The sequence below is a fragment of the Piliocolobus tephrosceles genome, chromosome 9 (assembly GCF_002776525.5).
Source record: "Piliocolobus tephrosceles isolate RC106 chromosome 9, ASM277652v3, whole genome shotgun sequence".
In the NCBI taxonomy this organism is placed as follows: domain Eukaryota; kingdom Metazoa; phylum Chordata; class Mammalia; order Primates; family Cercopithecidae; genus Piliocolobus; species Piliocolobus tephrosceles.
In genome coordinates, this window is record NC_045442.1 from 28460480 (window position 1) to 28478536 (window position 18057).

The 18057-nt window shown below is 42.1% G+C and overlaps 1 protein-coding gene across 1 annotated transcript in view; it reads right to left on the reverse strand.

The window, feature by feature from the left end:
• SORCS3 (sortilin related VPS10 domain containing receptor 3) overlaps positions 1-18057 on the reverse strand; it is a 620529-nt gene that overhangs the window by 103265 nt on the left and 499207 nt on the right. Inside the window, exons 10-13 of the mRNA XM_023206212.2 lie at positions 10255-10401; positions 8563-8665; positions 3197-3273; positions 229-320 (exon numbers count right to left, since the gene is read on the reverse strand). Of these exons, the coding sequence (XP_023061980.2) occupies positions 229-320; positions 3197-3273; positions 8563-8665; positions 10255-10401 (419 nt within the window). The remainder of the gene's footprint in view (positions 1-228; positions 321-3196; positions 3274-8562; positions 8666-10254; positions 10402-18057) is intronic.

Here is an 18057-nt window from a genome sequence, read left to right on the forward strand (position 1 = left end):
ACTCATTACCACCCACCCCATTCATTACCCCTCCCCATCTGAATTATCTGGCCTACTATTGCTACTTATGAGTTAGATGATGTAAAAGCTATTAAATGGATGGATGGATAAATAAATGGATGAGGAAATGTACAAATGGGTACAAAACCATGCAGAATAACTCATCACAATTCTCTCCACTAAAAAGCTGCTCATTAGCTCATTAATAGGGTAGGGAGCTCTCCTTACCACAAATGCCTGACTGGCAGAGGTGTGTGTTTCATGGCTACGAGGGCGCCACCCCAGTCTAGGAACCAGACATTGTACTCTTCATCAAAGATCTGGAACAACAACAACAACAACAATCATAGCAGCACCTTACATTTGCATAGTGCTTAACAGTTTACAGTCTTTCATATACATTGTTTCATCTAGGTTCTAAGCCTTCCAACAGCACTATCAGATAGTTTCATAAGTATTATCTCCATTTGATTGATGATGAAATGGGCTCACAGAAAACAAGTAACTCTCCCTAGGCCACTCAAATTGCATTTCCAGGGCTCCTTCCACTACTAGTACTGTGAACCAGCATGCTACATGAAGGTGAGGCAAAAAGGTGCATGCTCAACTAGATAACCCAAAGCAAAGTATGACTTCGAAGAAATTCCCCTATCTTTCTAGGTAACTAAGTTACTACTCAGCCTTCTTCTCTTCTTCCTCAGCTATTCAGACGTCTGCTAACTTGTCAATGGTCTGTGTTTTATAGTGTTGTTTATACATTATCTAGGAACTTAAAAGACAATTTTTCACCAACTATGGTAAAACTAATAACTGATATAGCCACCACCTCCCTGCAAGTTGGATGAAGACCCAAGTTGGGTGTCTATGAATCCCTACTCTAAGTGGTCATTGGAACACAGTATATCCAGGGACCTAAAGTTATTCATTCTTTATTTCGTCTATTTGTCTGTTACTTATCCATCCATTCACTCATTCATTCACTTATTCAGTGTTCCATCCATCCATCCGTCCCTCCATCTAACCACAGGCATTTTCTAAGCACTGACTGCAATACAAGGTCCTGAGTCAAGAGAACTTCAGACCTAAGCTCACATCTATCAATGCTTATACCAGATATGACTTTTCAATCTTCAACCTTAAACAGGAAAACTATTTCTCCAGCAGAGAACTAATCTCAACTTTAGATCTTCTAGGGGAAAGTATGCTTGGAGAATTCCTACAGCACTTAACCACTGATAATGGTTTATGCAGCCTAGATGGAGAAGTTGGGATGGTGGGTTAAGTGAAGAGGGCTATAAGAGGATAAGGAGGTACAGACAGATGTAAAGGGGGAATGGGTAGGAGGAATGGGGTCTCCTATATATATGCCCCAGGGAACCTTAGAGAGAAAAAGTAGTTTCTCAGTCCTAAACCTCTTTTTTTTTTCATATTTATCTTCAAAGAAAAGAAAAATGTCCCTATTAATGACGAGCCTCAATGCACAAAGGACCTAAGGGTGATTCACTTATATTCCAGATATAAACATAGACTCTGAGTCTGCAATGCTAGGCTTTTCTCTCCAGAGCTTAAAGGATGGCTCTGTGATAAGCCACATAATGGAACTGCTGGGTTGAAGCCTAAGAATGAGGAACACAGGAGGAGGCACTGGGGAGGAGGGAGAAGTTATCTTCATCCTTTCCTCTTGATTTTACCATCTGGCCACTGCTCATTTTTGCCCTGTCTAGCACTGGAGTGAAAAAGTGGATTCCTTAGCTGTTTACGAAAGGAGGAAAGAAAAAGTATTGATTACACTGGTCAGGTGAGCTACTTCTTGAGGCAGAGAGACCTCCAGAAATGGTTTGTCTATGAGGATATTTTGTACCAGATGAGTTTGTATTCCAGCTTCCACCCTCCTTTGGCTCTCATAATAGGTTATTTTACATTTTGAAGGGTATGATCTTATTTATGTATCTGTTCCCCAGTCACCTGATTATGACCTTGTGGGTAGGAACCTTATTCTTGACTGTGTGCCTTGCAGTACTTGACATAGTTGCTTTTGTCTCATAGGTACTTGGTAATCTTTACAATGCTGGTAGTGCTGACACTGGTGGAAATGGGGATGATGATGGTGGTGGTGATGACAATCTTCACTAAAGGATCCAAACAGGAAATTATCTAACTAGAGTTCATATGGTGACTCTACCTTTACCATCAAGATATTCATTGTCCTTCTCTTGTCTTCTCCATGGAGAAACTGTCTCACTTTTAAGACTTAGTAAAATGTCACTCCTATTGTGATGTCTTTCCCGGTTTTTCCAGCAGGATGTATTCCTCTCTTTTCTTTGTGTGCTAATAATGCCACTAAAATACTACTATCACCCTGAACTATAGTTAGTTGGTTATGAACCCATTTCTTCTATTTAATTTTGAGCTTTTTAAGGAAAGGGACGCCAAATTATTCAATTGCCTCCTGGAACCTGACACCTAGTTGACATTGTATAAATCTATTTGTCCAGTATAGTAGCCAAAAGAGAGTATTTACATTTAAATTAATTAAAATAAATAAAATTAAAAATTAATTCCTCTGACATAGTAGTCACATTTCAAGTGCTCCACAGCTGCATGGGCAAGCACAGATACAGAACTTTTCCATCATCGCTGAACATTCTATTGGACAGCATTGCTGTAAGTGTTTGTAAAACTGAATTAACGTTTCATGCAGTCATGTATCTAGTGAGCTGTTTCATACTTACTCAAGACAGTCTACACAATACTTAAACAACCACTGACTTCCATGGCTTTGTCAGTTTTAACGTTCTAATCCTTGCATTTTGTAGATACAGAAACACATCCCCAAAGGTGAAGAGAACAGCTTGCCAAGAACTCTTGGCACACTAATGATAAAAACAGTTTTATCAGTTGTATCCCCAGCAACCAGCACAGTACTTAGCATCTGGACCTGTTACATACATATGGCTGAAGGAAAGAATAAGTGACCTGGGAAAATTCCAGTTCCTCCTATTCCCTGCCCAATGCCCTTCTCATTTTGCCCCATTACCCCTCTAACCTGCCAGCCAAATTGACCAAACTGAACAGCTGCTTCAAGTGTTTTGAAACTACAAAGTCATAATGAGACTGAGAATCTACAGGATGGAGAGAGAGATTGGTAGAACTTACTCTAAATGCCTCCTCCCTTTTTCTCAATTCACCCAGTTACCTGTCTCCATGTGTTGCCCCCATCGGAGGAGATGAACACACCAATATCAGTATATGAGAGCTCCGGGCCAATGTTGCCTGAAACATAAGCAGATCATTTGAGATTGTCAGGAGTTTACCAATTAAGTGTGCTTAGGGCTGGGGGAGCAGAGAGTAAAGGTTTTCTAAGTAATATTTACAGCTAATTTGTGCAGTTTCTTTCTTGGTGCCATATCAGAAGCCCAGCAGGAAGAAAAACCCAATATGGGAGAAAATTTAAATAGTATGACAGAAGTGCATCATTCAATGACATGAGTCAAAGACTGAATATCGATTAGTTCAGGTCTCTTGAATTATTTACTCTGTATACCAATAATCTCTTACATTGCTCCTGACAGGTGTTCCCTGAAGGAAGCAAAGACTGGAAGAGTAGACACATATGGAGAAACTGAGCATAGGAGCCTGAGAAAAACTGGTGTGTGTGTGTGTGTGTGTGCGCGCGCGCATAACTGTGTGTCTGTGTGTTTGCTACTTGAGTGCCAGGCAGTTGAGTGACCCAATGGCACAGACTATGTAACCTAAATTATACAGTGCCCAGAAGAAGATGACCACACTCAGCATACCATGGCCACCAAACATGGCAGGAAAAGAAGTCACCTGGCTTATGCCTAGACCGACCACACTTGCTGCTTCCATCCTTTCACACTCTCCTCTTCTCTCTACCCTTCTTTTTCTTCCCCTGGCACTCCATCACCTTGTGGCTATGCTTATTAAAAAGAAAGTGGTCAAGCTTTTCTAGTCCATCTATATTGATTTAGTTTTCCCAATAGGCAGTGCTCTTCTCAGAACCTAAAAAAATGCCCCCAACGTAATAGTACTCAATAAATAATTGTAGAATGAATGCATGGGAAAACAAATGATTGGATCATGTTCCAACATTGACGTGCACTTGAGGAGGTTCTGACAACCAGGAAGGAATCCTAAACATATAAGAGTTTATCATATTGGCTGATATTTTTTCTTTAAAAATAGCAGGAGGAGAATGTTAGCTCCCACACATCTGTAGCCTAAATAGGAGCACAACAAAAATGCAATAATGAAAATGTTAATTGAGCTCCTGACATTTAATGCTTCAAGATGAGAAATTAAAGCCAGGCTACAGCTTGTCAAGCTCCCATCAGCATCAGGGAGCACACAGATAGCCAACCTGTTTTGAGACTCAAGTTTCCAAAAATAACCCCTGGGCTCAGGGTTCAGGATTCAGGCAGTAGGTGTGAGAGGAGTAGGGAGAGGCTTCGTGAGTAGATCCATCGAGTTCTTCCTGGAATTTTAGATTCAACTCCCCAGGTACAGGTTTTAGAAGACACAGGTGAGGAAAGTAAAGTGGAATGGGGAGGAGAATATCAACCCAAGTTGCTTGGTGGTTGTGGTAACCTGGAGCATTGTGTTAAGAAGGATTCGTTGGTTTCAACAGAATAGAATGTGGTGGTGATCAATAGATGTCTACCAAGGGTGACAGAGAGAGAGAGGGAGGCAGGAGCACAGTTGCTCCAGAGCTATGTATCTTCCATCCCTGGCATGGCTTCTAAGGATCTAGTTTATCATCCTTCACCTTTCTTAGAAGCTGGTTCTGTCAACATCTTCAACCTCTCTTTCAAAGCTTGACTAGATGGATTTTGGGGGCCTTATGGTGGTAAGAACCCAAGGCTCACAGTGAACTCTATTTTTGGAAATATCTTCTGTCAATTGAAAAGACTCCTGAAAGAAAATGCTACTGATCACAGAGACTAGAAAGTTGGTTTCCAGATGAACGGACAGAAAAGATGTACCCAGGAGGAGTTGATCTTTGAACATGCATAGTTCCTAGGTGACTCTGTGGGTGATTTCTGATAGGAAGAGCTTGAGTTATATTGTCAGAGAAGGAGGATTTGAAAAACGAGCCTTGCTGGCTGAAGTGGAATTGGAGCTCAGCTAGTGACTGCCAACCACGTTGGAAGAAGGGGATGCAGCTGTTGCCCACTTGAGTGGTATGATGAGACAGGAGCGGGAGTGAGATGGAGAAGAAGAAGAAGAACTGGGATCTTTTCTCACCGACAGCTTAGGTGGTAAACGACGGAGGGCCCATGCCCCTTTTGGAAGCTTTAAACAACTTTCTTTTACCCTCATTTCCTCCCAGTGGTATCCTTCTCTGCTCCTTAAATATTTTTGGAAAAAAAAATAAAAGGGAGAGAATTTTGAAGTCCTCTGAGGGCTAGCAATGCTTCTCTCACCACCATTGATGCCAGAGGGATCTGCTGCCCATACGGGGTGGCTACAGGTTCAGTGGGGGAGGAAGCTGACAGTGTACAATCAATGTGCCCCTGCAGGGACAGGGGCGGGAGGAGGGCTGCCACAGAAGGAAAAACAGGAGGGCGCAAACATTCAGAGTTTACAGGAAGCCTGGCAGGGAGTGTGGTTAGCTGTGGAGCTGGCACGGAAAGGGACTCAGAGATAGGTCTGGTTGAATGGCTACAGAACAGAGCACTAGAGGTGGAATCAGAGGGAGAGTGGGCTGGAACAAGACACATGTTTCCACCTGCCCACAGTCTCTTCATCTCTAAATTGAGGAGGATAGTAATCGCCATTTCTACATCATTGTGCAGTTGTGCAATCAAGGCAAGGAGAGTGCTTTGCATGCTGTAAGGCACTGTGAGGATGTGAGGTCTTTAATACTAGCTGGAAACCACTGTGTTAAGGATATTAGGAACCCTAGTGTTTCTGCTTACAAAAGGCAATTGCCAAACTCTCCATACTGGAATTCCATCTGCCTTCAGAGATGTCCTCAACAGGAGTTAGACATGAATCTCAGGCTATACTTTTATCCACGCAGCTTACCTGAGACCACATCTCAGTTCAAGGTGGGGAAAGGGAGTCAGCAGTGGAAGTGGAGAGAGCCCAGGGTGGCAGACACCTGAAGGAAGGTGGAAGGCACCGATGTGGGAAAGGACCCTGCAGAGGCAGGCTCCATGCAGGCCACTGAAGGTATAATTAGCTGACTCCATAGTTATCTTCCTGATGGCAAATAACCTCCCAGGGTGACCAGAGCAAGCAGCGTAAGGAGAAGCTGGGTATGAAGAAGCATGCACCAGTGACTTAGCCCTGGTTTTTCATCAGGATCTCATCAGCTGAGTTATATCCCTCCCAAAAATCCAGGGCATGGCAAAAAGCCTCAACAATTACAGAGGGAGATAAAAAGGAATTAGCAATTCTGATACAATATGGACAAAAAAATTCAAAAACAAATCTTTAATGTCTTTGTGTTTGCTAATTTACAAAGTACTAATTGAGAAGCAATATGCTGGTCACAGGTAAGAAAACTACCATTAATCCTACCTTATGATGGACTGAGCACTCTGCTGGGTCTTTAGACACACATTTCCATCTCCAATTTTTACAACACCCCCACAAGGTAGAAAACATTCCAGTTTTACAGTGAGAAAAATGAAGCTCAGAGGTTAAAAACTAAGCCAAATGCACAAACCCAATAAGTGTCAGGGCTCAGCCTGGAAAACAGGAGGACAAGCTTCCTCAGTTTCTCTGTGTGCCTAGTGTATGCATAGATGTATGGATTCTGTTGAAGGAGATGAGCACATTATATTCTTCTGATGTAAGAAGAAGAGTTTTAACTTCTATAATATTAATGATGATAAGTGACATGTACTAAGTATTCAATATGTCCCAGGCACTGTTCTAAGCATTTTACTTATTTATTTCTTATTTATTGAGCCAGAGTCTCATTGTGTCACCCAGACTAGAGTGCAATGGCACCATCTTGGCTCACTGCAACCTCGGCCCCCTGGGTTCAAGTGATACTCCTGCCTCAGCCTCTCTAGTAGGTGGGACTACAGGCATGTGCCACCACACCTGGCTAATTTTTGTATTTTTAGTAGAGACAGGGTTTCACAATGTTGGCCAGGCTAGTCTCGAACTCCTGACCTCAGGTGATCCTCCTGCCTCGGCCTCCCAAAGTGCTGGAATTACAGGCATAAGCCACTGTGCCTGGTCACTGTTCTAAGCATTTTAAATTAGTTGCTTGATTATATCCTGCAATTATATTATTCTGGTACTATTATGCCCACTTTGCCAATGAAAACACTGAAGTTCAGAGTGGTCAAGCCACAAAGAACAATACCTGGCTACACACTAAACATTCAGATAATACTAACTTTTATTATTCATCCCTACTTTTCGATGTAGCTTCCAGTTCAGCCCTGGGCCTCCTGTAGGTCTTGAGGAGAGGCATAGGGTCCAGCAGCCCTTGAGTTGGGAAGACCAATCCACATGGATTGCAGAGTTTGAGGATCACTCCTCCAGCCAGGGGAACAGCAACAGAGCCTGCCCTCATCTCTCCCCAGCCTGGGCTCCCTGAAGCCAGTGGTATTAAGCTTAGTTGCTCCCAACCATCTGGGGTTGACAGGAGTTGACTGAAATGCTAGAAGGCTATGCCAGCTGTCAGTCCGATGAGGGTGGTTGGTCACTGGTGGTATGTAAAAGCTCACACAGTTGGAGGCTTGGAGAAGGAAGCATGCCTAGAGAGTAGGAACTCCAGGGACCAGAGCTTTGGATTGATGAGAGAAAACAGAATGTACCAGCTCCAAAAGTCACTGTGAATTTATCTGCTTTCATTAGAAAAATAAGCTGACCAACACCAGAGCTCTAACTTCTAAGATCAGCAGGCTGCCTTGCTTTATGCCATCAATGTATTCCTGAAAAGGTGTATGGAAATGCAGGGCATGCTAATCAGAGCATACTCCACGGAGACTTCAGCTTTCATCTTGGAGTTGCTTTATCTTCATTTCCGACTGATGCTCAGTGGACAGTGATTCCAACAATACAACCTTAAGTTTTTCTGCCCTTTGCCCTCAGGCTCTCAGCCAAGTGGTTAATCATGTGTAAACAAGCCTTTACATGCACTAGAGACCTCCTGATTAAAAACAGCTCTGGGGTGGAACCCTCTGTAAAGAATCATGTGTGTAAAGAGAAAACTACCCCAACTTATATTTGGTGAGCTAGGAAGTTCATCTATCGTGTTTTCTTACAGTGTGGATTTCTATTATAAACAACCATTCTGATTGGTCAGTTTACTTTGAGAGAAACTCTGGCCTCTTGCTAAGCACAGGGGACTGCTCTGTGTCCCCGGGGAAGATGCATGAACTTAGGAATTACAAATGCCTGGAGCTCTTTGCATCTTAGGTTCTTGGATGGGTTTTGGGAAGTCCTGCATATTTTCTGGGGAGAGTGCCCATAGCTTTCATCTGATGCTCAAATGAGTCCAAGATCCAAAAATAGGTGACACATTTATTCTACATACTCTCGGTACGGAAGAAGCCCAGGGAACGTTTTCCTTACCTGTAGCCACCACAAGTCCTGGGGCTGTCTCCTTGCTAGAGATTCTTCCTGAGGAATATGGATTTTCAGAGAGCTGCAGGTGCAGATGTAAGGAACAGAAGGGCTAAAATGGAGAAGGAAATAGTTTCATTCTAGGAAATTCCAGACACCTGTACCCCTGCCCCACTAGAGATGGACTTCCCTATGTTCAGCTCCCAGAAATAGCAAGGCATTGGATGGTGAGTCACATAGCTTTGGGCAGAAGACATCCACACCTGAGACAGCTGGTATGCTCAGATTAGAAGCTCCACTGAGTACCTTCCATAAACGCCCTCCTGCCTCTGCCCCCTAACTTGAATCTTATGCCTTTCCCTCTCTTCCTCACCTAACCTATCCAAGGTCCAGTTCACGGCTGGCTTTATGAAGCCTCCTTGACCATTCCTTCTACCAGGATGACACTAACATTCTTGCATTTCTGATCTTGACCATCAATTCTGCTTCTTGGAGCTCTAAGGGCCCTCCAGGAGGAGTGAAGAGGGGAAGCTATGTGAACTAGGCCAGGCCCTCCATCTTCTTCAGCCAGATTGTCTCCGTCTCTGTTTTATGTATTTTGTTCCTATTTATAATTTTACTTAAAATATTTGAAGCCATCATCTAAAACCTATATCATCTGTGTTCTCTATTTATTCACTTATTTATTCATCTATTCACATTGGAGTGTTCTTAAAAGGGCTTGGGGATTTACGGAGACATATTCTGTACAATAAATACAAATAAGATGAAGAAATAGAAAGAAAGAGAAAATCAGATTAAAATAAGATGAATCCATGGGTAAGGTTTGAGGGAAAAAATATCATGCTGTGACCAATTCCTAGAGGTAAGCAGGCATTTATCTCTGACCCTCCTAGTACCCGAAGCAAAAATTATATGCAATAAGGCTGAAAATTACAAAAGGAAAGGGCGCCATTTGCCGTATTTACCATTGTAGTCCCAATTTTTAACATAGGGTCTAGAATATGATAAGTGGTTAATAAATCTTTTCGAATAAGTGGCAAGAGGTAACTTTTTGCTCAGAAGAAACTAACCATTTCTGGGACCTTAGAATCATTTCTTACAGAGGTCCTTATTCAGAGGGCACTGAGAGTTGTGGATTTTATTGTTAACGAACCGTCTTGCCTCCTCACACAGAGCAGAAGCACCTGGAGCCAGAGAAACTATCTCACACATCATGTCTTCCATGGTGCCTACTCCAATATTCCATACAATAGGAATCCTAGAAATGTTGATAGATTAACAGTCCAATATGGACATTCCAGCCTAAGCCCTCCCCTCCACCGGAACCTCAAAGCAACTTTTGCTTGCCTCAACATCTAGCAAGAATTTACCAAAACACAATGCATCATGTCCGTGTCAGTTAATAGATGTATTACTACTACTGATCTGTGCCTGGGACCCTTGGGCACAGGCTCCTTCTCTTATATGTTTCATTGCCTTACTATGAGATGGAGCACATAGTAGATCCTCAGTAAATGCCTGCATAATTCAACTGCTGCTGCAGTCTGAGTCCACAGACCAACGCCCTACAAGTTTTAGAAAATTACTGCACTGCACCACCGGAGTTCCTAAGACCCTCTGATGAAAGAAAGCCCTTGACACAGCTTCCCCAGGTGGCCAGCCTGCCCTGTGAACTTCCCATGAGGCTGAGTGACTGACCAGCAGGCAGTGCACCGGGCTTCCTCTCAGGTCCACATCTGGAGCTTGCAGCAGGCGCCAATCCCTGCCTTTGTTGTAAGTGATGTATGTCTTCACCTGGTCGTCCACCTTCTTGTTTGCCAGAAATATCCCTTTGATACCTGCTACCTAGGAAAAAAGGTGAGAGATGGAGAACCATGCTGGGCCAACATGCCTGTGGTCTTGGAGAAGTCCTTAGAGAAGACCCAGAACCTCCCATAGCATGTTGGGGTTCCAAGCAGGAAAAGAAGGAACATGATAGGAAACGTTGAATGCCATGTGGTCTCTGAAAAATGTTTAAAAAGTTCATCTCTGAACCTTTTGTCACCCCCCAGATGTCCCTTTCTATGCTTACCCATCTGCTTTTTCCCACTTTGCTCGTCTCTGTACTTTGTTCCATAGGACTTTATCTTTAATTAACTATTAACATTCCCTCTGAGGTGGGAGTGGCTGACAAGAACTGAAGGAGTTACCCCTTCTAGCAAATAATGTGTTTCTGCTCAGGAGAGGCCAGAAGATGGGTGTTCCCTGACAGTGGAAGCTGAGGCACTGTGATTGGTAGTAAGGAAAATATCCTGGGGCAGATGATCCAGCTTGGAGGCCTGGCATCTGTCTCTTTCCATGCCACTAGCTCACTGTGTGACTTTGGATAAATCCCACATCCTCTGTGGACTCAGCAAATGGTCGCTTCGAAATTGGTGGAATAAGCCCTCTTCCTCTTCTTTCTCCCAGTTGGCTGGCAAAGGATCCCTGAGACCATGTAAAGCACTCACCAGTGTTCCCATGTTTTGAGATTTGCAAGCCTTTGATATTTTGATGGGAAAAGAGCATCACCACAAAACAAGCAGCCAGAGGATTAAAGGAGATTTATCACCCAGAAGGGTTCTAGGGTAAGTACAAATTCTACTCCAACTTTCATTCCTTATATTTGACATGCTGGGCAAGGAAAGCAGATATTTAGAATGACAACGGATATTTAGAATGACAACGGAAAGCAGATATTTAGAATGGCATCAAAGAAAGATACCCTTAACTCTTTTTCCATAGAAGTTATAGCATGTTTCAAAGGCAAATAGCAAATAGCATATTGCCAAAGACAATTCAATTAGTTTAAATATATATAAACAATAGGTTCAATGGCAGGTTTTGTGGGTGATACTCAGATATCTTAAACTTTTAATTGTATTTATCCCCCATTCTTCCAGTATCATAGTTAACTGAGGTTTACTCACTTCGGAGAGAATGGCAGTGGGAGAAAAGGCCAAGAGTTTCACAGAAGTGAGGCTTTTTGTTTTTTGTTTTTTTTCAAATGACATAATTTAATTGATGAAATAAAAAGTCTTCTTTTCTTTTTTTAAGTAACCTGATTGGCCTTGAAAGAGAATGTTGGACCAAATAAGAATAAACAAACAAGTGGACAGAGAATGTCAGGAGGAGAATAGAATTATCTGGAAGGACACCACCAGGGGAATTTGACAAAGGGCCAACAATAGAATTGATTAGATTCCTACCTGGAACAGTGGGTAGGTAAGCAGAGAAACCAAGGTAGGGGAGGGGCATGATGCCTGAGCCATGCCCTCGCTAGAGACCCCCTCCCTGCCCTAACGGCTTCAAGTCAGGGCCATTTCAAGAAGGATGGCATCTCAAATGCTCATCCAGGAGCTATGAGCACCTCAGATCACCTCAGTCTTTAAACCAACTGCAAAGGTGCATCTCCTAAACCTGAATACTAATCATTCCTCACAGAGAATGGAATCTGAAATTCTCTAGAACCTTCTATCTGATGGAGGCCTTTCAGTGTTCTGTTTAGCCACAGAGCTGATGCCTTTTCTGCTAGACCACCAGCTAATGATTCCAGAGAACTCACTCCCCTAAACCAGTTACCCTCTTCCACATATACCCAGGCCCTTGCTATCCACTTCCTCGATGAAAATATCTGGATCAGACTCAGACACCTTGGCCCTGGTTCAGTTTTTCCCGGGGAGCTACTGTGGCCCCCTCTGATGCCCCCAGCTCAATGCATCACAGAAAGAATTCCAGCCACTCAGCAACCTCTTGTGATCTTCCAGGTGAGCAGGTTAACAAATTAAACAATCATTACCATTACCATGACCATGTTTTCCCACTGAGTACACCACCACTTGGACAGGTATTTTCTGTGTGCCCCACATATTCTGAGAACAAAACCAGCAGAATGGGGACTAAAAAGATGTAGCAAGGACAGACTCCCAGGGAACCCACTTGCAGCTCTGAAGGTGTTTCTCCTGCAGTTGTACATAATGCTGCAGCAATCTCCTTCCTGCCTGAAAGAAATGGAACATTTCCCACTTGTGTTTGGATAGTTCAAAGCCCTTACATTATTACTGAATCGCTTTTTGGCTTCATGTCTTGCATAAATGGACTGCAAGTTTGAAGGGTACTGGCTTTTGTGTGTCCTAGGCCAACAGTTTTCACTTTTTGACTGCAATCCAAGTAAGAAATACATTTATGTTGCAACCCAGTGGACTCATACCCATATATGCGTGAACGTGTACACTTGTATGTACACATATACTTCTAAGACAAAAGTATTATGAAAGACTACTTACCCTCGTTAAATGCAATGTAAAGGAATTGGAGTATGAGACATGCATTTTTACTTGTCTTCATCCAAGGAGGTACATAGCAGTGAATTAACTTTAAACATACTTCCTCCCACTGTTGTTTGAAATCAGATGTTTGGCTACTGCTGATTATTTCAGCAGTCCGGGGAGAAGGGTACCAGCTTGTGATGGTGCCCACAGAAGAGGACAATACAAGGTGTCCGGCATGTGTGGCCCACTTTCCCTCTGGGAATCAATTTGAGTACAGAGGGAAACTGACAGCAGGCCCCTTGGCGGAATGCTGAGTCCAGGTGGCATGGTCATCTGTTGGTCACCTCCTAGAGACCTCAGGACAAAGAAGCCAGGGCTTTGCTGAAAAAAGCAATTACCATGATCTGCCTTGGGCTGTCCCTAGAGTCCCACCTGTGGTGAGGGGCTGAGGAAGGTTGGTTCAGGGAAAAAAGTCCCTGTGGAGTCTGTAAGCAGCTGTCCTTCTGGCCCAATAAGGGTAACTGAAAGTCATGATAAAGCAGAGAGAAGACGACAGGCTCTAGGGAGAGGAAAGGCAAGGAAACATCAATAAGATGGTCAAAGAGACCAGAGTACTGAGACTGGCTGGGAAGTTGCTTTTTTTTTTTTTCTTTCAGATGGTGTTTCACTCTGTCACCTGGGCTACAGTGCAGTGGCGTCATCTCAGCTCACTGCAACCTCTGCCTCCTGGGTTCAGGCGATCCTCCTGCCTCAGTCTCCTGAGCAGCTGGGATTACAGGTGACCATCACTACGCCCAGTTATTTTTTTGTATTTTTAGTAGAGAAGGGGTTTCACCATGTTGGCCAGGCTGGTCTCGAACTCCTGACCTCATGATTCACCCACCTTGGCCTCCCAAAGTGCTGGGATTACAGGCGTGAGCCACCGCGCCCGGCCTGGAAGTTCCATTTTATCCATCCAGGTATACTGGGTCCAGTTATTTAGTCACTGAAGAAAAGCAAATCACACCTGCGATGAGTTACCACTAAATCCCCATCGGAACAGCTACACACACACACACACACACACTCTCACTCTCTCTCTCTCTCTCTCTCTCTCTCTCTCTCTCCCCCCTTCTCTCTTTCTCTCTCCCTCTCAAACAAAGCAAGTGTTGGTGAAGATGTGAAGCAACTGCTACTCTCGTACCTTGCTGGTGGAAATGCAAAATCCCACGGCCACTTTTGGAAAAATTTGGTGGCTTCTTATAAACATATACTTACATTCAACTCAGCAATCCTACTCCTAAGTATTTACCCATGAGAAATAAAAATTTATGGTCATGAGAATGTTTATAGAAATTTTATTCATAATCACGTAAAATTTTAAAAAGTAACCTAAATGGTCTTCAGCTGGTGATTGAAAAACAACCTCTGTAACATCCACACAACAGAATGCTGCTTAGAAACAGGAGGAACTGATGTATTCCACAATGTGGGTGAATCTCAAATGCATTATTCTAAGCGGAAAAAAGTCAGACTGAAAAGGTTACCTACTGTATAATTCCATTTACTCACCCTCTAGAAAAGGCAAAACTAAAGACAAAGAGAAGTCAGGTGTGTGCTTGTCAGTGACTTTGGGGTAGAGAAGGGTGGACTACAAAAGGGCAATAAGGGGATATTTGGGGTAATGGAACTGTTCTATGTCTTGATTGTGATTTGTGCACACATTTACACAGCAGAATGCACAATCAAAACTCACAGAACTGTATACTAAACGGGTAAATTTTACTAAACATAAATTATACCACCATAAAAAATGCAAAAAAAAAAAAAAAAAAAAAAACTGAACAATGAGAAAAGCCCGAGTGGTTTGTCAAGCAGACGGATTTCTTGAAATGCAGCACCACTAGCTGTGTGATCGGAGCCAAGCCACTAAATTCTCTGCATCTCTGTAATCTCATAGGCACAATGAAGAATGTGATATTGTGACAGATAAATAAGAAAAAAACATGTAAGTTGTTTATGATTGTGCAATTCAAAACAGTAGCTACTGGCCACATATGGCTACTTGAAATGTGGCTAGGGGGACGAAGAAACTAATTTTTAATTTTATTTCATTTTAACCAATAGAATTTGAAGAACTGATATCCAATTCAGTTACTGGCAAACTTTTAAGTTTGTTGAGAATAACTTGGGTATGTAAATCTTCTTTTCTTACTGTAAATTCACGAAATGTTAAATACCGATCAAGTATTTCTGGTGAAAATCTAGCACATAAATCGAAATTCGTGAGACATGTAAAATATATCCAGGATTTTGCAGACTTATTATGAAAATTAATATGGAAAAAATATAAAATAACTAAATAATTGTTTACATTGAACATATAGTGAAATGACATTTTAGATACTTTGTTTAAATAAAAAATATTATTACAATGAATTTTGTCTGTTGTTTTTTACTTTTTAAAATGTGGGAAGCAAAAATGTGGAAGTGTGTATGTAGCTCACCTTATGTATTTATTTGACAGGGCTGGTCTAGGGCATTGCCAGGTATGCTGTGGTTATTATTGTAAGGAGTTTTAAGTTAGATGCAAAATATCCAGGAGAGCACTGAAGAAAATGTATCACACCGGCACCTCAGAGAATGTTGCCACAGTATAACTGCGGGTGTTGGAAAGAATATTTGTTTCTTGATTTATTAGGGAGAGTAATTAAAAAGAAATGTAGTTTATAGCTGGGGATGTGAAGACAGTGCAATAGAGCTCTACATGAAAAGAGTGTTATGAGAATAATGGTAAGCACACACAATAGGCTACATTCACTGTCAATACCAGCCTTGTTTTGAAGGAGTCAGCTTGACACCACCTCAAAGAAGAGATCGATTTTTATTTGGCCTTCAAGTGTTATTATCTCCCCTAATTATGTAATTATAGTCATGACAATATTGTACTTTGAAGCAGGAATTTGAGAAAGAACAAGGAGGAGAATATCTCTACAGCAGGAGACAACTCCAACAGATTTGAAATGGAAATTATCTCAGCCTTGTTAGATTTGGGGGAGTTCCGTGGGGTTGATCTCCATTGGTTCAAGGATTTTTCAGTGCCAAGGCTTGCAAGGTGAATTCCCAAATAAGTTCTTGTTTTCTTTGTCTCCTCTCCATTATCAAGAAGAGGCTTCAGAGGTCCACGCAGAAGATAGAGTGATATACCTGTGGCTTAAGTGGTCAAGGTCAGCCCAAGCCACCTGTTACCTGAAAATTACCTAAAGACATCTCTGAATCTTTGAGTCAAGGGGAAACAGGTGTAATGTCCTATTCCAATATAAAGTTACAAATTAACCTGGCACACAGGACTACATCACATGTGCAAATAGTTTCTGGGTATGCAAATATGAGGGGGAAAAAAGATAAAGAAATACTTACTAGCCCATAGAATAAATGCTTGAATCTTCAGGCAAGCTTTTTACCAGTATATTTACAATCTTCATCCCCATTGCTCTACAAGGTCACTCAACATTCATAAAATAGGATCCCTACTCATTCGACTCTCGTTCTCTTCTTATTTCCAACAATTTGTCTATAATTAAGCCAAACTCATCTGTAAGTCTCTCCAAATTCCTCAAGTTAGAATTATCCTTTTGTGACTCCACAACCTGGTGGAATCAAACCTCTAATACAAGTTAGACTGTGATAATTACCCTAATAGAGTCACTTGTATCATTCCAGTAATTATGAATCTCATGTACCAGTCCTAATATCATCAAACAAAATACACTCCATAAAAGCGTGCTAATTTAGCTGAATTGAATGTGAAAACTTACTGGTTTTCTCAGTTGCATTACTCAAGGGTACTCGGAGTCCAGAAAAGTTGTAGTCTCTTTGCTAACTGGCCATATGGTACATAATCACAGTTTCTGTGAGAATTTCCAGTAAAGAAGGTTAAATTCTAATGACCCCTAGAGACCAATTAAATTGAGCTTTATCTCCAAAAAACAGAATGTATCTCCAGGTGCAAAACAGCATTAACCTCTAAAAATCTTCAGTATGGTCACGGTCTAGATAATGTCAGGTTCCAATTTATTCACTTGATATTACATGTTTTCTAGAATCAGAAATTCAGCTACTTATCCAGCCCTCATTCTTGTCCCTGACAAGCATCTATTCCACACAATTAGCCTGTCTAGCTTACTTTCTCACAAATCAGCACCATCCATTCAGTCCTTGGCTTATTCCATTCCCATGCTTGGAATGTCTCCCACTTCTTCACTATTTCCTCCCCAGAGCAAAAGTCCTGATGGTCAGAGTGGTAACATTGAGAAAAAGAACTGCGTGTGCATAGCTCATCCCCATACCCCTGCCCTTCTTTTAGGGATCTGCCTGCAAAGATCACATCCTTTGTACATCAATGCTGCAGTGTCATAGGAACAGGCTTCTATAAGACAGTCTTTGATTTATCATTGCTGCCTAGGAGTGAATGGATGAATTCAATTCTGGGGTACAGTATTATCAATCCCACTTCCTTGTGCATAATTTTTGAGAGCAATAAAGTTGTGTTTGATATCCATTTGTCTCGCCCTTTGTTGCTGTCCTAATCGGTTCCAGCATTGGCCAGGTAAATAAGGAACTTTGTTTACTGACCCCCTCAAAACCCAACAAACTAGATTGCAAACTCTCTGAAGGTAAAAATGAGTCATAACTCTCCCGCCTTCCTCATGGGCTTGAACACAAAGCAGGGATGCAATCAATCCTGCTAAAACTGAATGGAAAACAAGATCAAGAAAGCTGTTTTTTTTTTTTTTTTTTTTTTGAGTTGCCCTGTCTGTTATGTCTTCTCTATAGATGCAATGACACCATGCATTTTTTTTTCTTCAATAAGACTGAAAACATAAGACCAACTTCAGTGGAAAGAAAACAAATTGTATGTATCTGGGCACATTCTTCATTTTGATTCATGCTTCATTCCATATCATAGTGTTGCACTGTTGTAAATGACCACGGAGTTTCAGGCACCCCTTCTTAGAATAAGAGCAGCATAGTGGCAAACTCACCCCCTGTACCAAGAGGATCAGAGACACCAGAATTTCTTGACTGCAAGGTCATCTGCAGCAATGCCCACCCTCCCCTATTTGGGTCTGATCACAGAGACATGAATCACAGTCTTATCTCTATGGCTTTACTTGTACAAACAGGAACTTGGAATGGCCTCAGTCCTGGGAACATTAATCCAAACCCTCCC